Genomic DNA, 23,432 nt, shown 5'->3' with positions numbered 1-23,432 from the left:
GCTATTCTAAAGATTTAATTTTAAAGCAGTTCACAATGTTGCATTAAAAAAAATTAGCCTATATTAGTTGTATAAGGGAGATTTCAGTGTGACATTTCCAGGAGTATATGCAATATATCCTGACGAACCTCATCCTCTGTCACTCTCTCCTATTCTTCCCCTTTTAAAACAATTTCAAAAAGTTTCATTGTTCTATTTTCATACCCACAAATAAGCTCTTTGGACAATATTCATCCTTATTGAATGGTCTTTAATTAACCATAACTTTGTATGTAAACCCTTAAACTCTGTTTCGGGAAAGAAGGCAAATTCATTCTTAAGTTTTAAGTGAAGTCAGATGCTGATGGCTCATGCCTGTAATTCTAACTACTTACTTAGAAGGCTGAGATATTAGGGTTGAAGTGAGACTTTTATCTCCAATTAACCAAGTAAAAGCTAGAAGTGAAGCTGTGGCTCTTATGGTAGAGCACCTGCCTTGAATGAAAAAGATGAAAAATAGTACCCTAGGCCCAGTTATGGCCCTAGTATCAGCAGACACAAAACACTCCCTCATACTATATAGATACTATATGTGTATGTGTATACATATATACATACACATAAACGTTTGTGCATTATTTTATTTGTACATATATATGTATTAGACTTTTAGATAAGGTCCTTGTGCCAGTTCCCTATTCTCCCACAATAATATTTTCTTCCATAAAATTAAACCTGCAAGTATTTAGGCTTTAAGTGGAAGGAGATAAGTATGTTCAATGTAATTGAATGTGAAGAAGCTTTTCTACTTAATTATATTGAAAATCATTTGATTCCAGCTTTCATATTAAAGTTTATCTCATTAAAAAAAACTTACCTTTTTTGAAAAACTATATTACATGCTTTGAAAGACTTGATAGTCATCTAGGAAACACTTAAAAGTGCAAAATAAAGTCAACATTAACCTTTGTAGTGGGACAGAGTTTATATTACAGTTAAAGTCCACTGTTAGGCTTTTTAGTTAATGTTTATCTGTTCCTTTGGAGTATGAGTTCTGAATATAAACTGTGTGTCATTCTTAAGCCATGTTGCCTCTTATTCAGAAGCATATAGGGTATCATTTTTCTATGGCTATGGTATAAACTTTTTTTTTAAAGGAGATGAGCTATGTCACTTATTTTTAATTTAATGAAGCTGAGTGCCGGTGGCTTACACTTGTTACCCTAGCTACTCAGGAGGCTGTGATAATAGTATAAGGGTTCAAAGCGAACCTGGGCAGTAAAGTTCTGTGAGACTTTTTTTCTGATTATCTACCAAAGTCTGGAAGCACTGGTGTGGCTCAAATGGTAGAGCAAAACAGCTCAGGAGTAGGGCCCAGGCCCTGAGTTCAAGCCCTAGGACCAGCACACACAAACACAAAAATAATGATTGGCCTTATTTAGAAAGTTTTTATAAAGATAAAAGTGCTATTGGATGATTTTTAATTGTGCTTGAACTAATTTAAAACATGATAAAATTTAAGAACATGATAAAAGTGTCATTTGTAGCTGGATTTGTTGGCTGCTTTCATACAGATATGAAATAAAGTGAAAATACTTTTCTGAATTACATGTAGACTTAGTTCAAAATGAGTTTTTAAAACTAAGTCAACTAAGAGCAATGATTAGATTTATTGGCAAAATTGACACTATGTCTTTGGTGAATATAGTAAGAACTTCTTCAAACAGAAAGGCCATATGGAATTTTAGTCTTTAAGTTTCTCCCCCAAGTAGAAGATCTTAAAATAATCAGGGGAATCTCGGTTGAAATCAGACTAGAGTGGCTGATAATGAGTTGCTTGTTAGGCTCTGTGCCAACAGCTTCCTTTTTATTCATTACTTAGTTTTATTGTTGAGTCATGAATAATGCTGATGGCCATGAAATGTTTTGATTTAAATTATTAACTGGCTAGGTTTGTTTGCTTTTAACAGATTGGAGGAATAAGGACAAAGTAACAGTTTAGAAACTGGCATTTTAAGTATAATGATTTAATATTCTCCAGGTTATATAAGCCAGTATCCTTTTTTATTGATAACAAACCAAGTCATTATCTTTGTGATATGGTTTATGTGCTTTATTTATTGGCAGGAGTGGGTTTTGAACTCAGGGCCTTGTAGTTGCTGGGCAGGTGTTCTTCCACTTGATCCTCATTCCTTTGTGGCTATAGTTTATATTGTGAGAAAATAATTTATAGGAAATTTATAAATTTATAATAACCCATATAGAACTTGCCTTTTGCTTCTTGTGGAGTAGCATTGAAACTTGATACTTAGATGTCTAGTGATGGAATGAAGTGATTGTAGCTTATCATCATGAAGTAAAGAGGAGGTTTATGAAAATAGAGCCTAAATTGTAACATCTTTTTAGTAGGCTCTGATTAGATATAGTACCACTTCTTTATTTTTTGCTTCCTTTATTTCTCTGTTAGAAGAGGAAGATGGAGTATGGGAGAATGGACTTTCCTATGAATGCCGCACTCTGCTTTTCAAAGCAGTTCACAATCTGTTGGAAAGGTGTTTAATGAACCGGAACTTTGTACGGATTGGCAAGTGGTTTGTAAAGCCTTATGAAAAAGACGAAAAACCTATAAATAAAAGGTAAGGTATCTTGGTATTTCTTTACATTGTTAATTCTTGTGGCTTTTACAGAGAATTTGGAACAACAAGCTAATGCCTTACAGACACATTCAAGAGGTTAACTTTAGCAAATACTTTATTCTTTTTCTTTGACCACTTTACTCTCCCTTTTACACATTTTGTTTTGTTTTGTTTTTTGCCAGTCCTGGGGCTTGACCTCAGGGCCTGAGCACTGTCCCTGGCTTCTTTTTTCTCAAGGCTAGCAACTCTACCACTTGAGTCACAGCACCACTTCTGGCTTTTTCTATATATGTGATGCTGAGGAATCAAACACAGGGCTTCATGTATACGAGGTGAGCACTTTACCACTCGGCTATATTCCCAGCCCTCCCTTTTACACATTTTAGGAATTTTTTTGTATGGGTTGGAATATGACTCAAGTGGTAGGGTGCTTGCCAATAAAATCAAAGCTCTGAGTTCAAACCCCAATACCATGTTTTTAAAAAAGTGTTTTTTTTTTTTAGGAATAGGTTGTGTTTTTAGACAGTGGACTAAATTTTTTTCGGGGATGATAGAGAACATGTAAGAGAACAACTTTACTCAAAGTATCCATTCTTAGTACTAGTGAAAATATGTACATACATGTATCTGTCAGAAGTAATATTAACACCTATTAATGGTAGTGATCTGTGGTTATGTTTCAGGTTATGTTAACCCTTCTCATTCCCCAATCTTCCAGTTTGCTTCAATTAAAATAATTTAGAATGGTGTTCTATATAAACTATATTTGCTTTTGGAATGTTTATAGTTTTCTTTGAATTAGACATTAATAACACTGTAAATTTTTAGTACAGAAGTTGCAGGTGGAGGCATGGAAGGTTATAGTGGATAGTCCTTTTTCTTATGCAATTAAAAGTTCAGGTTACTATTTTTCTCTGGTTTAAAGAACCTGGAGCTATGGCTCAATAGTAACCTGAACCAAACTATCTGAGAAGATTCAGGCTTTGAAATGAACCATTGGCAAGTACAGCTTGTGGGAGAAGAGAATATAAAAGGGAATAGTTTTTTTCTGAATGATGGTGAGAGGATAGAGTAAACATTTGGTTGAAGTTGTAATCCTTGTTGAGATACCATCTTTCATGACATAGAAGGACATCTTTTTTTATGTTTAACAAGGTTTCTTTTTTCGAGCCTTTTTTTTTTTTTTGCTAGTCTTGGGACTTGAACTCAGGGCCTGAGCACTGTCCCTGGTTCCTTTTTGCTCAAGGCTAGCACTCTACCACTTGAGCCACAGTGCCACTTCTGGCTTTTTCTGTATATATGGTGCTGAGGAATCAAACCCAGGACTTCATGTATACGAAGCAAGCAGAGCCTTTTAAAAAATTTTTTCAATAGACTGGATGGACTAGTAAGCCTGGAGAAATAAAAGTTTTTTTTTTCTCTGAAAACTAAAAACGTTTTCTTATTAGCAAAGGAATTGTAGAAGTTAGCAATATATCCTGCTGCAAATGATAGGATAACCTAACTACTGATTTAAAATGGAATTGATTTTTTTCCATAGCAACGAGTCTAGATGTAGGAAATTTAGCACTGCTGTATCTTTTTAATAATCTTTAAGGACTCTAGGTAAAACTCCAGCGAACTTTGAGTTTTCTGCTCTGCCAACCTTGGTTTTTTGCTTTCATTATCATAATTTCAGTGGATATTGAACCATTATACCTCACATAAGATTCCATGCAGTAAATGGAAGAGAGAAGATGAAGAAGGCACCTCCAGAGAGGAGATTCTCTTCTGGAAACTTTACTTGCTATGTTTTGGCTATACTAAAAGAAGTCATTGTTCTAAACAAAACAAGACTTTTAAGAAGGAAAGGGAAAAAAGTACTAGTATGAAAGTATAAGAAGGGAAGGGATGTGGATATTGGGTAAACAATAATGTCTGCCATAGTCAGTGCTTTCTTATGCATAGTTTCAGTTACCTGTGGGTTTAGTTACCAATGTTGAATGTGCTTTTTGAAAATGTAAGCAGAAAATTCCAGAAATCAACAACTCATAAGTTTTGAATTGTGTGGGTTTTGTTTTTTGTTTTGTTGTGTTTTGGTTTTTTTTTTTTTTGCACCGGGTTGTGAACGTAGGGCCTTGTGCTTACTAGACAGGCACTCTATATCACTGAGCCATGATGGCTTAGCTTATCGTGTGCCATTGTGAGTAATATGGTGAAATCTTTTCTTTTTGGTGACCGTACTCGGGCTTGAACTCTAGGCCTCATTCTCTTCATGTTCTTGCTTGACTTTTTCATGCAAGGCTGATGCTCTGTTACTTGAGCCACACTTCTACTTCCACTTTTTGTTGGTTAATTGAAGATGAGTCTCAGACTTTGCTGCCTGAGCTGGCTCTGTACCTCTTAGATCTTAGCCTCTTGAGTAACTAGGATTATAGATGTGAGCCATAAACACCTGGCTTAGTTTGATGAAATCTTGAGTGGTCTTACTCTGTCCTGCTCAGGACCTTTGCTCAGTATATCCATGCTATACCTGTTGCCTGCATGATATTTCTTTAGTGGTCCTCAGTTGTTATGTGCTATTCAAGTAATCCTTATATTATTAAACAATGACCCCAATGTATGCTGGTGATCTTGGCAATTCAGATATGCCAGCAAGAAGCCATATATTGCTTTTTTTAAGTGAAATTGTAAGATATATCGAGAGACCAGTTTTGTTTTTTTTTAGTTTTAAATTTATTTCTTGTTATTATAAAGATGCTATATAGAGGGGATATAAGTCAGGTAAAGAGTACATTTCTGTTAGGAAAATGTCATCCCTTCCCTTGTGCTTTCCTAGCTTTTCCCTCCCATCCCCATCCACAAGTTATATAGTTCAAGTGTCCAGAGAGTGCCATTGTTGCATTTGTTTACTCTTTGTCCCTCCTTTTCTGTGCCTCCCTTTACACTCTCAAAGACATAAATGAACAAATAGAGCAAAAAGGAAACAAGAAGTGGAGCTATGGCTCAAGATAGTAGAGCACTAGCATTGAGCAAAAAATGCTCAAGGACCGTACCTGAGCCCTAGGTTCAGCCTTACCACTGCCATTAAAAAAAAAAAAAAGTTACATTGGCTGGGAATGTGGCTTAGTGGTAGAGTGCTTGCCTAGCATGTATGAAGCCCTGGGTTTTATTCCTCACTACCACATTCACAGAAAAAGCTGGATGTGGTACTGTGGCTCAAGAGGTAGAGTGCTAGCCTTGAGCAAAAAGAAGCTCAGGACAGTGCCCAGGCCCTGAGTTTAAGCCCCAGGACTAGCAAAAAGCAAAACAAAACAACAAAAAAGAAAACAAAAACAGCCAAAAGGAAAAAACCTCTTGTTTTTATTTCCTGGAGTTCATTTTGATAAATATTATTTTGTATGAGCAAATGCACATAGGTAGGTATTGTGCCTTTCTGTTGCTCTCCTTAGTATCCTCCTTTGGTCTCATTGTATGTGAATGCCTAGAGAGCTATACAATTTATTATGTACCAGTATTTTAAATCTAGCTTCTGCATATGAGAGAAAACATACACTGTTGTCTCTCTGAGCTTGGCTTATCTTACTTAACGTAATTTGTTCTAGGTCTATCCATTTCCCTGCACATGATATATTTTTTCTAGAAAGACCAATTTTAAATAAATTACTATAGTGTGTTAATATAATTGTTCTATTACAGCTGCTTCTCCACTTACAGTAGGGTTATTTCCTGATATACATGTAGTCAAAATTACTGTAAGTCAAAAATACATTTATAATAAGTTAGATGTGTATAGCTCAGTGGTAGAGTGCCTCCTAAGCAAGTATTAGGCATTGGGTTCAATTCCTGGGACTGGGGGGAAAAAGCACACTTAACAGATATCTACGCATATCATGGCGTCTCTTAAAAGTGCTTAGAACATCATAGCAGAATTGAATAGTTTTGCCAGAGACAGATGGTTTGCAAGGTCAAAACTATTTAATGTGAAATATGTGTCTGGATCTTTGATTTACTGCATCCTGATCTGTGTACCTTTTAAGAATTTATTCCTGAATTGTATATCATTAGTAAAATCTGTCCTTCCTACCTTTAAGGATTTTATATGATTTATTATTTTGTTGTTGTTCATTAATAGACATGTTTTGCGGTAATCATCTGAGAGTTCCCTTTGTCTTCCTATCCATGTTGGACCCCTTATTTCCTAGTTTTCATTCTTTATTATCTTTTGCTTTTTGTTTTGGTGCTTCTCATCTGCATAGTTGCATGAGAAGAGAGGTGTGGGAACTAATACTTCTGTATCCTTAATGTCTGTATGGTCCTTTTATCGTTTTTCATAGTTGATAGTTTTATAGTTGATAGTTTTAGTACCTATAGAGGTCTAGCAATCACTTTCTCTTAGATGAGGGCAGTAAAATGCTGCCTGAAAGTTCTGTGTATATGAGAAGCTTATGAAGTTGCAGGCTTTTCTAGGGTGAATTGTTAAGGGAACTTGGCAGTTTTTACTTGCTACTCTGTATTTCTTGCCTCCTCAATAGTCTTGTTAGTTTTCCCAGAAGAATATTTTATTATCTTAAGATAATTTAGGCTCACAAAAAGAGACTATTGGGGACAAGGGCTTCCAGGGGCCACGTAGATAATATTTAGATTTCCCCCTATTAAATACATCATATCAGTTATGTCTTAATAACTGTGTCTGAGTTGTGAGTTCCTATGTTTGAAGGGGTTCAGAGTGAACCTCAAAGAAGGTGAAGAGAGTCTACCTGTAAGATTTTAAAGTGCATGCAGGAGCCAGCTTACTTTTTGAGCTTTGATTCCTTTTGTTTTCACGTATATATGCATGCTTGCCTTCAGAGATACACCAGTGATTTCAGCTCTTGAGCCTTTCTAGAATTCCTTAGTTTTGTTTCATCTTAGTTTCAGCTAAAATTTTTGCCTTTGCTTGATAAGTTTCTCAAATTTCATTCGTTGTCTGTTGTCTGTTGTAACTTCTGTCCTACTCTTCATGTCCCTCTCCTACCCTTTCCTATGTATATGGAGGTTTTGAATCTGTAGAGGTAAATGAGTATGTTCATTCAGTCATGCAAGGTAATGAAAACCACAAATACATTTTATTTTTCATTATGAAAAACTTAGCTCCTGATTATTTTTAGTTGGAAAAATTAGTAAATCACAAATTCTACTTTTCGACTTTTTATTGAGCACTAGTGTTTTATGCTAACTGACACATTTAGGAGAAGGCTAACTCAGGATTTTTAAAAAATTATTTACTTATTTTCTAATTATTTGAGACAGTCTTTCTGGGTAGCCCAAGCTGGCCTCAAATTAAGATTTGTCTCAGCCTTCTGAGTGATGAAATTGCAGGAGCATGCTATTGCATGCCTGGCTCACATGTCTAATTATCCATTTGTTACTACAGATACTGTATGCTATTTTGAAGAATAGTTGAGGTACAGAATTGAGTATTTGGAGATTTTCTTTCCCTTCTTCCCCCTCTTTTCTTTCTTCCTTGTTGGTAATGGGCCTTTAACTCAGGGCCTCAAGCATTGTTTGCTCAAAGCCTATTGCTGTACTACTTGAGCTACACCTCCACTTGTGGCTTTTTGCTGGTTAATTGGAGATAAGAATCTCATGAACTTTTCTGCCCTGGTTGGCTTTGAATGCTTTAAGGAATGTATTCAGGTTATATCTTTACAATTTAGAAAGAAAGATAGTAGTAGCCAAGCATTCACTGGTGGTTCATGCCTGTAATTCTAGCTGCTTGGAAGGCTAAGACCTGACAATTGTGGTTTGTAGCCAGCCAGGGCAGGAAAGTCCATGAGACTCTTACATCCAATAACCACTCAGGAAAAGCCAGAAGTGGTGTTGTGGCTCAAGTAGAATAGCACTTAGCCTTAAGCAAAAAGTTCAGGGACAGTTCCCAGATCCTGAGTTCAAGCCTCAGTACATGTGAACATACACACACACACACACACACACACACACACAAACACACAACCACACAACCAAACTAAACTAAACAACAACAACAACAAACCACTGGGCCCCAAATGCCCATGCCTAGCTAACCAGGAGGCTGAGATTCTCTAGTTAACCAGCATATAGTTCCATGAGTGAAAAAGCTGTGTGAGAGTGTTCAAGGCCCTGGGTTCAAGCTCTGGTAAAGGCCTCTGCTTTTAAAGATTGTGTTTGTTTTGGTAGTACTGGGGTTTGAACTCAGCATGTTTACTAGTCAGGTTCCTTCACATTTGAGCCATAATTCCAACCCTTTTGCTTTAGCTATTTTTCAGATGGAATCACACATTTTTTCATTCAGGCCAGGCTGAATGGAACTCCTTATGTCTCCTGCTAGAATTAAAGAGATGTTTTACCATGCCTAACTTTTAATTAATTAATTAATGCCAGCCCTGGGGCTTGAACTCAGGGCCTGGGCACTGTCCCTGAGTGTTTTTGCTCAAGGCTAGCACTTTACCACTTGAGCCACAGTGCCACTTCCTGCTTTTTCTGTTTATGTGATACTGAGGAATCGAACCCAAGGCTTCATACATGGTAGGCAAGCACGCTACCACTAAGCCACACTCTCAGCCATAACTTTTTTATTGAGATAGCATCTTGCTAACTTTTTGTTTAGGTTGGCCTCAAATTGCTATCCCCTGATCTTTACTTGTCAAGTAGTTGGGATTCCAAGTATAAGGTACTATGTCCAACTTGAAGATGTTTTTAATCTGTACTGCCCAGTATGGTAGCCTCTAGCTATTTATGGCTGTTTCAGTTTAGTTAATTGAATTTCAGTGAAATAATATTTAGTTTCTCTGTCTGAAAAGCCACAGTTTCAAGTGCTTATTAGATGATATGACTATTATATTGGGGAGTGTAGATATAGAACATTTACATCATTGCAGGAAGTTATTTTGAATGGTGTTGCTTATACCAGAGCTTAAAGTTACAATTTAAACAATACTTTTGGTCTTTCCCTAATGAAGATGGTCAGGTTCTTTTTGATGGGGTTGGGGTTCAGTGTTTCATTTATTTTTTTATTATTATAAAGGTGATGTATGAAGGGGTTACAGTTACATAAGTCAAATAAAGAGTAATTACTTTTTTGGATAGTGTCACCTCATTTTTGCTGAGTAGATAGATGTTGTTTTTGTGGGGTTTTTTTGCCAGTCCTGGGGCTTGGACTCAGCGTGAGCACTGTGCACTGTCCCTGGCTTCTTTTTGCTCAAGGCTAGCATTCTACCTCTTGAGTCATAGCGCCACTTCTGGCTTTTTCTGTTTATGTGGTCCTGAGGAATCGAACCTAGGGCTTCATGCATACCAGGCAATCACTCTACCACTAAGCCACATTCCTAGCCCGATGGGTTTTTTTTTTTGACCAGTAAAATTGTTTCCCTTTGCCACTGGCTTTTACATTATCTCTTGGTCTCAAAAATTTAAATAAAAATCTTAATGTTGGAGACCTGGTTCAATAGTGGAACACTTGCCTAGCAAGTTTAATTCCAATTTAGCAAGTTTAAATTCCAATTTTGTGAAAAAATAAAATATACAAAAAAACTCTGCCAGTGGTTTATACCTGTAATCCTAGCTACTCAGGAGTCTGAATACAAAAGCTTTGTGGTTCAAGGCCAGGCAGAAAGTTTGCAAGACTATTTAAAAAATAATCAAGGAACTAGAGCTGTAGCTTAAGTGGTAGAGTACAAGCTGTGAGCAAAAAAGCCAAGGAGAAGTGCTTGGCCCTGAGTTTAGGCCCTAGTACCAGCACCCAAAAAATCAAATTTAGCCAGATGGAGGTGTGGCTCAAGTGTTGACCTAGCAAGTGTGAGAACTTGAGTTCAAACCTCAGTACCACATGAAAAAATAAAAACAAAGGAAAAATTACCTTGAATGCCACAGAAATACAAATGAAATGCTTGTTTCCTAAGGTTGTTGGAATATGGATATCACCTGAAGAACTACAAAATATCACTGATACAGGCTAAAACCTGAACCTGTGATCTAGGCTTTGGAATTTTGAAAAACTCATTAACTGTAAGACAAATTTGGAAAATATAGAATTCATAGAATAAAAATAATCTTGGAATTAAGATGACTAAGAATTTTATTGTGATAAAATGTAGCAAATATAAAATTGACTATTTTCATCTGGATCCTAGTTCTCATCCCTGTAATCCAAGGTACTTAAAAGGCTGAGATTGGGGCAGGATTTTGTTTCCAGGCCAGTGTAGGAAAGAAAAATCTCAGACTACACAGTTGTCGAAGCAGGTACCTGGGCAGGAAGCTATATCCTATTTCAAAATTAACTAGCCACCAGCTGGGCACCAATGGCTGGCCCACCCCTGTAGTCCAAATTGCTTCAGGGTTGAACCTGAGTACATACTTGGGAACCCCTTTCAACCAGTAGCTCAATATTTTGGTTTGGGTGGCTTGAGCACATCATCTCAGCTAGGACAGGAAGCCTAAGAAGGCAGACTGAGGGGGCTGGGATTATGGCCTAGTGGTAAAGTGCTTACCTCGTATACATGAAGCCCTGGGTTCAATTCCCCAGTACCACATATATAGAAAAAAGCTGGAAGTGGCGCTGTGGCTCAAGAGGTAAAGTGTTAGCCTTGAGCAAAAGGAAGCCAGGGACAGTGCTCAGGCCCTGAGTCCACGCCCCAGGACTGGCAACAAAAACAAAACAAACAGAAAAGACAAAGCTCTGAGTTCAAACTGCAGTACCGCCAAAGCACTGTTTTGTTTTTTTCTAATCGTTTTAATTAGTTTTCATTTTATAACATTGCCAGCAAGTATATTCACCTTGTTATGCATCCATAACTACGATACATCTTCAGAACAATAACGTTTATTTCTGCCCTCATCCTCTGGTAAACTTTTTTTTTTGGTGTGTGGGGGGGAGGTCAGTGATGGGGCTTGAATTCAGGGCCTGGGTGCTGTCCCTGACCTCTTTAGCTCAAGACAAGCACTCTACCACTTGAGCCACTGTGCCACTTCTGGTTTCCAGGTAGTTAATTGGAGATAAGAGTCTCATGGACTTTCCTGCTCAGGCTGGCTTTGAACCACACTCCTCAGTTCTCAGCCTCCTTGGTAGCTAGGATTACAAGCAAATAATTTATTTTAGTATTACAGGTTTAAAGAGGAAAAATTAGAAAAATAGAGAATCATTTCTTATTCCTTATGTAAGAAATGGGAGTCAAAGTCTCCTACTTAAAAAAAAAATTCCTCTCTTCAAATTTGACTATTCCAAGTATGTCTCATGTAAGTGGAATTATACAATAATTTGGCCTTTTCTGTCTGATTTATTTCACTTGGCTTATCTTAAAGGTTCATTCATGTTGTAGTGGTGACAGGATTTCTTTTAAATTCTATGACTAAATAGTATTCTATCATGTGTATATACCACATGTTGTGTATCATTCATTTGGTAGTAGTCATTTGGGTTGTTTCCACCCTTTTGGCTATTGCACATATAACGGAGTTTTAATTTTTGCCCATCCTGACCAATACTTGCTTACTAGTCTTATTTATTTATTGTCAGTCCTGGGGCTTGGGGCTGGGCACTGTCCTGGAGCTTCTATGCTCAAGGCTAGCACTTTTTTTTTTTTTTTTTTTTTTTTTTGGCCAGTCCTGGGCCTTGGACTCAGGGCCTGAGCACTGTCCCTGGCTTCTTCCCGCTCAAGGCTAGCACTCTGCCACTTGAGCCACAGCGCCCCTTCTGGCCGTTTTCTGTATATGTGGTGCTGGGGAATCGAACCTAGGGCCTCGTGTATCCGGGGCAGGCACTCTTGCCACTAGGCTATACCCCCAGCCCCCAAGGCTAGCACTTTTACCACTTTGAGCCATAGTGCCACCCCCAATTTTCTGGTTGTTAATTGGCGATCAGACTCTCTCATGGTATTATCTGTCTCAAACCATGATCCTCAGGTCTCAGCCCCCTGACTAGCTAGTATTGCAGCTATGAGCCACTGGCACCTCCCTTGTTTTAAATTTCTTTTTTGTGTCATCCTAGGGCTTGACTCAGTGAATGTGCCTTGTTTGTCCCTGAGCCTTTGTGCTCAATACTAATGCTCTACCTTTTGAGTTGCAGCTCCACTTCCAGCTTTATTTTGTAGCTAATTGGAGATAAGAATTTCACACACTTTCCTGCTAGGGCTGGCTTTGAACTAGAATCCTCAGTTCTCATCCTCCTGAATAGCTAGGATTATAGGCGTGAGCCACAGGTGCCTGGCTGTTTTATTTATTTAACATAAGCCATCTTTGTGGCTGTGAAGTAGTATTTTACTTGTTTTTCATTTGCATTTTTTCCCATTGATTAGTGATATTGAGCATAATTTTTTTTTCTTGACTACTTGTATATTACTCGGAAAATTTGAAGAGTGCCCTTGACAGGTGGGGAGGGCAGGCCTTGCAGCTTTCCAGTAGTGCTGCCTAGAGGAAGGGGCAGTGCACTTCAGGGGTGTGCTCCTTGGGGATTGGCAGTTGGGGGATTAGGCCCACATTGGAAGTGGGGGATACCCTGCCCATCTGAAGAACCAGAATTCTTCCTTGGTGGTATAGGATCACTCTAGTTCCCCCCTTTTGGGTTCCTCTTACAGCCTCCCTTCTTTGGTTCCCCTCACTCCCTTCTCCCTTCTGTGTCTTCATTGGTGGAATAGTTGTGATTCCCTTTTGCTAATCCTTCAACAACTCCCTTTCCCCTCTCTGTAATTTTTTTTTTTTTTTGCCAGTCCTGGGGCTTGAACTCCCTGAGCCTTTCTGTGCTTAAGGATGGGGCTCTACCACTGAGTCACAGCGTCACCTCCGGCCTTTTCTGTGTATATGCTACTGTGGAATTGAACCTAGGGCTTCATGCATGCTAGGCATAATTCTACCACTAAGCCACCTTCCCAGCCCCTCACCCTTAATTTTAAAGAATAATCAGTAAAGTCTTTGCAAATGGGAAAAATTGTTTAAAAATTATTCTTAGGGGCTGGGGATATGGCCTAGTGGCAAGAGTGCTTGCCTCGTATACATGAGGCCCTGGGTTCGATTCCCCAGCACCACATATACAGAAAATGGCCAGAAGTGGCGCTGTGGCTCAAGTGGCAGAGTGCTAGCCTTGAGCAAGAAGAAGCCAGGGACAGTGCTCAGGCCCTGAGTCCAAGCCCCAGGACTGGCCAAAAAAAAAAAAAAAAAAAAAAAGAAATTATTCTTATATACTTATATGCTCTAAATCTTTGCTTTAATTATAGCTTTGTGTCAGACAAAAGACCATTCAGAAGAACAAGGTTCAGGACGGGATGTGGCTTGGTGGTAGAGTACCTGCCTAGCATGCATGAAGCTCTGGGTTTGATTCCTCAGTACCACATAAACAGAAAAAGCCAGAAGTGGCTCTGTGGCTCAAGTGATAGAGTGCTATAGCCTTGAGCAAAAGAAGCTCAAGGACAGTGCTCAGGCCCTGAGTTTAAGCCCCAGAACTGCCTCCCCTCCTCCCCCAAAGGCACACCGTTCATTGCATTATATAGTATTGACTTAGATTTGTCAATGTAAAATCTCAGTGTATAAATGTTTAAAGTAATGTAAAGGAATCCCTAATGTTAATGTTTCACTCTTACAAGAATCATACAGTGTTCTGAGACAGGTTCTTACTGTGTAATCTAGCCTGGCCTGGAATTTAGGATTCTCTTGCTTCAGCCTCCCATGTACTAGGATTATAGGTTTGCACCAGAACATCTGTTTATGTTTGGTGTTCTTAACAAAGGTATTAGAGTCATCCTTTTTCCCCCCTTTATTTTCTGTGCTAGGGACTCAAACTCAATTATACTTTACTACTCTAAAACCCAGAGTTAGACTTTTTATTTTTAATTTTTGTTTTTTTGAGACAGTCTAAGCTTATACTTTACTTCCGAGTGTTTGCATGTACAGGTATCTGCCACCATGCCTAACTTTAGAGTCCCATTCCTAATTGGGGCTTTTTCCTGAGGCATTATTATAATGGCCATATTACTGAAAAATAGTTTTATTTTCAACTTCTGCAAGATCTAGGCTGACTGTATTCTCTCTTAAATTTTTGCAAGTCAGCAATTGTTTTCTGAGTTAATCCCTTTCTTTTAGTACTTTATTAATCATATCTAGTAATAACTAATTGGCATTTTGACCCAGTCTTTTCCAAGAATGTAAATTTATCAGTACGATACTTTCGGCTTTCCAGATTATTTCAAGCAACAGCTTTACAAAATATTTCTCCTTTATATGTGTGCCACCATTTTTCTGGCTTCTCACAGTGGTTTCCTCATTACTTTTCTATTGTTCTGTGTTTTTCCTCATCTACACTTTGGTCCCAAAGCTGTATTGACTAGGTTTTTGTTAAGGTGGCACCTCAGTTTTAGCACCAATTTCTATATCAGTTATGCAACGAAACCATACCAAAATTAGTGGTTTAAAAATAACACTTGCAAGCTGGAGCTGTAGCTCAGTGGTAGAGTGCTTGCCTGGCACCCACAAATCCCTGGGTTTTGATCCCCAGCACCACAAAGGGGAAAAAAATCTATTCTCACTAATGTATATGCAGGTCACATTGGGCTTGGGTCTTAGCCAATCTAGGCCATGCTTTAAGCTTCAAATTGGATAGAGAGCTCTCTTCCATATGTTTCTTATCCTCTAGATCAGGGGACTGGCTAGGGCATGTTTTTATACTGAGGTAGAAAACACTAGAGGAGAGGCTGAATTGCATAAGCATATTTTAAGCATTTCCTTGGCAAAAGCAAGTCAAATAAGATCAAAGTCAAGATTTAGAGAAAGGTATTTGCCTTCTGAGTGAAATGACTTTTTTTTTTTCCAGTTCTGGGGCTTGAACTCAGGGCTTGAGCACTGTCCTGGCTTCTTTTTGCTCAAGGCCAGCACTCTACCTCTTGAGCCCCAGCACCACTTATGGCATTTTCTATATATGTGGTGATGAGGAATAGAACCCAGAGCATCATGTATATGAGGCGAGCACTCTACCACTAGGCCATATTCCCAGCCCCCCTGAGCTTTTTTTTTTTTTCTTTTTTGCCAGTCCTGGGGCTTGGACTCAGGGCCTGAGCACTGCCCCAGGCTTCTTTTTGCTCAAGGCTAACACTCTACCTCTTGAGCCACAGTGCCACTTCTGGCATTTTCTATATATGTGGTGCTAAGGAATCGAACCCAGGACTTCATGTATAAGAGGCAAGTACTCTTGCCACTAGGCGATATCCCCAGCCCTGATTGATAGGATTTTATAGAACCTTTTATATTATTTTTTTTGTTTCTTGCTATTTTTTTTTTTTACAGAACTTTTTAACAGTGTAGTTTGAGAAGGCTGATCAAAACTTAACACAAAGCTACAGTTATCAAAGCACTACGTACAGTACTGGCGTAAAACAGACCAATGGAATGAAGTAGAGAGCCTTGAAATAAACTGCTGTATATAGGGTCAGGTGTTCTTTGGCACAAGCTCCAAGATACTCATTAGTCTCCTTGACAAATGGTATTGGGAAAACTGGATATTCATTCACGTGTAAAAGAATGAAGCTGAGGACTGGGAATGTGGCTTAGTAGTAGAGCCTAACATGCATGAAGCTCTGGATTCGATTCCTTAGTACCACATATACAGAAAAAGCCAGAAGTGGTGCTGTGGCTCAAGTGGTAGAGTGCTAGCCTTGAACAAAAGAAGTTCAGGGACGGTGCCCAGACCCTGAGTTCAAGCCCCAGGACTGGTACATTATAAAAAAAAAAAAATGAAGTTGACCCCTTACTACATATGAATAAAAACTGATTGAAAATATGTTAAGATTTTTTTTGCCAGTCCTGGGCCTTGGACTCAGGGCCTGAGCACTGTCCCTGGCTTCTTCCCGCTCAAGGCTAGCACTCTGCCACTTGAGCCACAGCGCCGCTTCTGGCCGTTTTCTGTATATGTGGTGCTGGGGAATTGAACCTAGGGCCTCGTGTATCCGAGGCAGGCACTCTTGCCGCTAGGCTATATCCCCAGCCCAAGATTTTTGAAGCATTATATGTACAGCTATAAATCTAGAACTGAATAGGAAAAAAACAATGACATTGTACTTTTTCTTGGATATGAGAACAAAATCACAGGCAGCAAAACCAAAATTAGACAAGTGGCACATCAAAATTTAAAACTTTCATTCATCAAAAGATATAATCAAAACGGGTGAAAATGCAGTTCACACAATGAGATAGTCTACTAATAAAAGTAAACCAAAAAGACAGATACTGTACAATTCCACTTAAGATATCTAAAGTAGTTAAATTCATAGAAATAGAAAGTAAGTGTTGAGAATGTGCAGAAAAGATAAGTTGTTTAAAGTATATAGAATTCAGCATGCTTAGATGAAATATTATAGTTCAGAACAATGTGAATATGCTTAGCAGTATACTTATAAATGGTTATGATGGTAGATTTTGTCTTTATGTAGTACTGAACTATACGCCAGCCCAGATTTTCACTTTTTAATTATCTTTTTTTGTGGTTGGTACAGGAGTTTGAATTCAGGGCTTTGTACTACCTAGGCAGGAGTTCTACCATTTGAGTCACATCCCCAGCCCATTTTGCTTTTGTTATTACTCAAGTAAGGTCTTTTACTTGCCCAGATGGTCTAGACCATGATCTTCCTATTTATGTCTTTTGTAGCTAGGATGACAGGTGTTTGTTCCTACACTCATCTTTTTATTGGTTGAGGTAGAAGTCACAGGAAATTTCGCCCAGATTGGCCTTGAATTGCCATCTTCCTGATCTCAACCTCCTGAATAGCTAGGATTACAGATATGAGCACCACACCTGACTGATTTTTCCTTAAAGGAGAGGAGATGAAAAATAGGGAATAACTCAGTTTTATACAAAGTGTTAAAAGTTTCCGTTTCTCTTAAGGAATTGATAATTGGGCAGGGAGTTAAAAAGAACTTCGTAAGAGAAGTTGGCAGTGTGTGACCAAAGGGAATTCTTTGTGGATTAAATAAATATCTCTGTTTAGAGAGTTTGGCAAGGATCAAATTCTAAAGGCCTGGGGCTGGGGATATGGCCTAGTGGCAAGAGAGCTTGCCTTGTATACATGGGGCCCTGGGTTTGATTCCCCAGCACCACATATACAGAACACGGCCAGAAGTGGCGCTGTGGCTCAAGTGGCAGAGTGCTAGCCTTGAGCGGGAAGAAGCCAGGGACAGTGCTCAGGCCCTGAGTTCAAGGCCCAGGACTGGCCAAAAAAAAAAAAAAATTCTAAAGGCCTAGTAACTGGGTTTAGTCTGGAAGGCTTTGAGGAGCTACATGATTTTTGAGCTTTCCAGCTATGTGATCACAATTTTTAGAAAAATCACTGGCAGCAATTCAAAGCATGGAGATAACTCAGGAAATTCTAACAATTATTCATATCTTAAAGGACATAGAAGTTGGGCCTACTTCTAGTACATACTGTTAGTGGTAGCAGTCAGGTGAATGAGGTAGAAAGACCCAAAGTTACGGGCTGCATGCTAAGATGGTGAATAGAAACAAAAAACATAGAAATGACCTTTTTTTTTTTCTGGTACCAGTGTTGGAACTCAAGGCTTCATGCTCTCTAAATTTACTAGCTGAGCTGGCACTGTACCACTTGAACTGCTCCTTCATCTTGGCTTTTTTTGTGTGTTATTTTGGAGATGGAGTCTCATAAGACTTTTGTTACTTTGAGATCCTCAGATTTTAGCCTCCCAAGAAGCTAGAATTATAGACATGAGCTACCAGCATCTCACAACATGTAAGTATTTAAGAACTAGAATCAGTAGGTATTCATGATGATTCAGATGGAAGTTGAAGATGAATGTAAAAAGAAAATTAGGAAGATTTCCATTTGTAGCTTGGAAATCTCTATAGCTAGTAGACTTGAAGGAAGTATTGGATATATTAGAAAGGAAGTATTAGAAGACTAGTAAGAGATGAGCTAGAAGTAGTAATTGAAGAGATAGCACTATAGAAATTTTTTTAAAGTTAAATTAAAAAAATTGTGCTGGTACTGAGGTGTTGAAGGGCTTCTTGTTCTCACTTGAATTTTTTTCACTCAAGGCTGATGGCTCTACCACTTGAACTACACTTCCACTTCTGACTTTTTGGTGGTTAATTTGTAGTTAGGTGGAGATAAGAATCTCACAGACTTTTCTGCCAGGACTGGTTTTGAACTGTGATCTTTAGACCTCAGCATCTAGAAAAGCTGGGATTTCAAGGGGTTTCAGGCTTGAGCCACTTAGCTCCAAACAAGTTTTACTTCTCCCTAAGGACTGAAGTTTTTTTGTTTTTGTTTTTTAAATCGGTTTGTAGATGCACTTAATTTTTGTTATAGTACCTACTTTGTACCTGGAATTTCATAGTTGTATGCCTAGCATAGTACTGTGTGCTTAGTCCAAAATATTTGTTGAATAAATAACTTTATTTTTTACTTAATGCTTTAGTATATATTATAGTACATATAGGTATGAATATATGAGATTAATGCAGAATTTTTTAAATGTGCCTTTTTGTTTTTGTGTATTTAGAATTTGGTTTGTGGGGCTGGGGATATGGCCTAGTGGCAAGAGAGCTTGCCTAGTATACATGAGGCCCTGGGTTCGATTCCCCAGCACCACATATATACAAAATAGCCAGAAGTGGCGCTGTGGTTCAAGTGGCAGAGTGCTAGCCTTGAGCAAAAAGAAGCCAGGGACAGTGCTCAGGCCCTGAGTCCAAGCCCCAGGACTGGCCAAAAAAAAAAAAAGAATTTGGTTTGTATTCAGCATGTTGTTTTTTTTACAATGCAAAGATCTTACCATTACTAGAAAATATCAGATAGCAGTACAACTGGATAAAAATAGTAAAAATTTGTTTATTACTTTTTTCCCCCAGTGGCACTATGATTTGAATTCATTAAGTACTAGAGCTTGAATTGCATTAAATTAAGTGATTAATTGAATATGACCCAGTCTCACAAATCATTATTTTTGAAAAATAATAATGGGGAAAGTATATTTCTTATGGAGAAGGAAAATGGACAAAATAAAAATTAGAGATCATTAATCCTATTGCCATTTTAGGCTTAAATTTAAAAAGAAATTTTGGCCATGCTGGGGATTGAACCCAGGGCTTTTTTGTTGTTGTTGTTGTTGTTGCACACATGCTGTGTAAGCATTCTACCATTGAACTAAATCCTAAGTCTTCAATCTAAATATTTTGTATAAGGAAAACTTTTTTTCTTTAAAAAATTGAGACCATGGGGCTGGGAATATGGCCTAGTGGCAAGAGTGCTTGCCACGTATACATGAGGCCCTGGGTTCAATTCCCCAGCATCACATATACAGAAAACGGCCAGAAGTGGCGCTGTGGCTCAAGTGGCAGAGTGCTAGCCTTGAGCAAAAAGAAGCCAGGGACAGTGCTCAGGCCTCTGAGTCCAAGCCCCAGGAGTGGCTAAAAAAATAAAAAAATAAATAAAAAAAATTGAGACCATACTATTGTTATCCCCCTCCCCCTTAAAAAGGCTATTTTTTTGTGGTTAAAAATTGTATATGTGTATGTACTAACTAGTTTAACTTGTTCATTTGTTCGCAATTCTATTATAAACAGTGTGGTGAAAGCATTTCTTTTGGCCAAATCTTTACATATACCCACAATTTTGTTTTTCTTCAGATGAATTTCTGGGCTAAAGGAAGCATGCATTTTGGTGTATAAACTTCTTAATAAAGGGGCTGGGAATGTGGCTCAGTGGTAGAGGGCTTAGCTAGCATGCATGAAGCCCTGGGTTTGATTCCTCAGTACTACATAAACAGAAAAAGCCAGAAGTGGCACCATGGCTCAAGAGGTAGAGTGATAGATAGCCTTGAACAAAAGAAGGCAGGGACAGTGCTCAGGCCCTGAGTGCAAGAACCAGGACTGGCCAAAAAAAACCAAAAAACCAAACAAACCCCAAAAACCCTTCTTAATAAAGAAAAGCAAGGTAATGTTTTGCTATTAATCATCACTAAAATGTAACTTTTTCTTCTTTATTTAGTGAACACTTGTCCTGCTCTTTCACCTTTTTCTTGCATGGAGACAGCAATGTTTGTACCAGTGTGGAAATTAACCAACATCAACCTGTATACCTTCTCAGTGAAGAGCATATCACTCTTGCTCAACAGTCTAATAGCCCATTTCAAGGTAGATGATTTTATTATCTATGTATTTGATCTTTTGTTTCAAGAACTTAGCAAGTTGATAATTTTATATTACACATTAGATTATTATGTCAAAAATAAGTTTGTAGGGGCTGGCAATATGGCCTACTTAGCAAGAGTGCTTCACTCGTATACATTAAGCCCTGGGTTCGATTCCTCAGCACCTCATATATAGAAAATGGCCAGAAGTGGCGCTGTGGCTCAAGTGGAAGAGTGCTAGCCTTGAGCAAAGAGAAGCCAGGGACAGTGCTCAGGCCCAGAGTTCAAGGCCCAGGACTGGCATAAAATAAAAATAAGTTTGTAGAAGTTAATTAATTTAAAGATACTTAAACAAGAGTGCTTATATTTTAATGATTTCTGTACTCTGCTAAATAGTTTATTGCTGATAATTTGTGTTTTAATATTTTCAGAGTATTCTTGTGTATTAGACCATATAAACCATGAGTAAGATTGTAACACAGGAGACCAAATATCATTTATACTGCGAAATTAGTTGAACTATAGAGAATATGCTTTAGAAGATTTCTGGCCTTTTGTTTGTTTTTTTTACTGTGTATGAAAATGTTTAATAAAATGGCAATTTTAATCATGTAAACTTGACTGCACATTTTCTGGCTTGTTTTTAAGGATTAAGTATGTTTGTCTTTTAATTTTAAACCTTTTATTTTTCATATTTTATGTGTCAGTATATCATAGATATTTAGATTTATACAGTTTTTCTTTTAAATTAAATTTTTTTTTTTTTTTTGGCATTACTAGCATTTAAACTCAGCTTGGAGCTTACTTGAGCCATATCATCAGTGTGTCTACATAGTTTTCCTTCAAGTTGCTTTTCCTTAGTTTGAGTCAAGAGAAATTAAAGGTTACATAGGGTAAACATTCCCAGTCCAAATTGAATCCAGTTTGTTTCTGACTCTGGAATAGGCACACTTTAAATTTTTTTTCTTTAATCTTAGTGTTGTACTTTGTCTTTACAATAATGAGTTATTATAAATTGACTTTCTCTAAAATGATCTCCAATAGATATCCTTTCTTTTATTACACTTGTATAATTATGTAAAACTTTATTCAATATTTTCTTCTTTGTTGTAACACTCTTTAGTTACTTACTTGATATCTGCTTTGGATTTCTAGTTATCTTAAGCCCATTTGGACTAAATGGCACTCTCACAGGACAGGCATTCAAGATGTCTGATTCAGCCACAAAAAAATTGATTGGTGAATGGAAACAGTTCTATCCTATCTCTTGTTGCTCAAAGGAAATGTCTGAAGAGAAACAGGAAGATATGGATTGGGAAGATGATTCTTTAGCTGCAGTAGAAGTTCTTGTCGGTATGAATTCTTGTTATTAATTCTAAGGGGGAAAATAGGCAACTGTATGTATTAGATTTTCCTGAATAGTAAAAAACTGATACTCCATCGGCTTTCAACACTGAACATTTATTTCTTGGTAATGTTACATAAATGCAGATTGGCATCTGTGATTTGGCTCCATGTGATTTGGCTCATTCTACAATCTAGGTTAAAGGAGTTCCTAGTATCTAGGACACACTCTTCTTTTGAAAACAGAGTAATAATATAGGGACCAAGTCTAACCATGTAGTGTATTTAAAGCTTCTGCTGGGATGAGGGAGGGTATATGTTACATCTGTTCACATTGCATTAGACAAAACTACATGGCCGAGGTAAAGTCATTGGGATAGGAAAACGTTTTGTCTAAAGGGAAGCATGCTAAGGGTAAGATAAAAATAATTGTGAGTCGGTTAATATTTAGAGGCTGCAATTTTGACAGCCTCCAGAATTTGAAGATTTAGTTAGGCCCCTTACATAACAAAATTTTCCTAAAGAGCATTTTGGTTTTGGTGTACTCTGCTTAGGCCAGCTCTTTTCAGATTAGATTTAGTCTGCATGTGCTCACATTCCAGGATCTAAGTTAACAGGGTGACTCATATCTAGGACATGCTAATCTCATAGCAGAAGGCAGAAGTAAAAGAGGCTGACTCTACCAGTACATGTAAATCTCCTGTTAGGATGTGACATATATTTACTGTGTCTTTATCTACTTATATTCCAAAATAAGTTACATAACCAAGCTTGACAGTTGGGTGAAGAATACACACACACACACTCCCCACTTTATGAAATTTTTGAAATGTATGGAATCTATAATTAAGTAGATGATTGGGGCTCGAGTCTATAATACTATATTTAAGGCATCTGATGAAAACATTGCATATGAAGATTGCCTCATTTAGTGTGTGTGTGTGTGTGTGTGTGTGTGTGTGTGTGTGTGTGTGTGTGTTGAGACAGGAGGTTTCTGTGTAGTCCAGGCTAGCCTTGACCTCACTATATATCCCAAGCCAGCTCTGAACTCATGAACCTCTGCTAAGCCAGCTGAATCCTAAAATTACAACTATGTGCTGCTATGCCTGGTCAAAGAAAGGATTATCATCCGGGTTCTGGTAGCTTATTGCCTGTTATCCTAGCTACTTAGGAGGCTGAGATAGGAGGATTGCAGTTAGAAGCCAGCCCAGGCAGGAAAGCCAGTGGGACTCTTATCTCTAATTAACCACTCAAAAAAAAGCCAGAAGTAGAGCTGTGGTTCAAGTGGTAGAGCATCAACTTTGATCACAAAAGTTCAAGGACAGCCCTAGACCCTGAATGAAAAGCCCCAGGATTGGC

At 38.0% G+C, this 23,432-nt stretch overlaps 1 protein-coding gene across 2 annotated transcripts in view; it reads left to right on the top strand.

Annotated features, from left to right (window-relative positions):
* Nucleotides 1-23,432, top strand: part of Med13 (mediator complex subunit 13) — a 100,970-nt gene that overhangs the window by 8,286 nt on the left and 69,252 nt on the right. For both annotated transcript variants that reach the window (XM_048366385.1, XM_048366384.1), the window contains exons 3-5: nt 2,447-2,615; nt 20,588-20,733; nt 21,885-22,082. In XM_048366385.1, the coding sequence (XP_048222342.1) occupies nt 2,447-2,615; nt 20,588-20,733; nt 21,885-22,082 (513 nt within the window). The remainder of the gene's footprint in view (nt 1-2,446; nt 2,616-20,587; nt 20,734-21,884; nt 22,083-23,432) is intronic.

This window comes from Perognathus longimembris, chromosome 17 (assembly GCF_023159225.1).
Source record: "Perognathus longimembris pacificus isolate PPM17 chromosome 17, ASM2315922v1, whole genome shotgun sequence".
In the NCBI taxonomy this organism is placed as follows: domain Eukaryota; kingdom Metazoa; phylum Chordata; class Mammalia; order Rodentia; family Heteromyidae; genus Perognathus; species Perognathus longimembris.
Note: the sequence above shows the minus strand (reverse complement) of the source record. Positions and strands in the feature narration are given on the sequence as shown.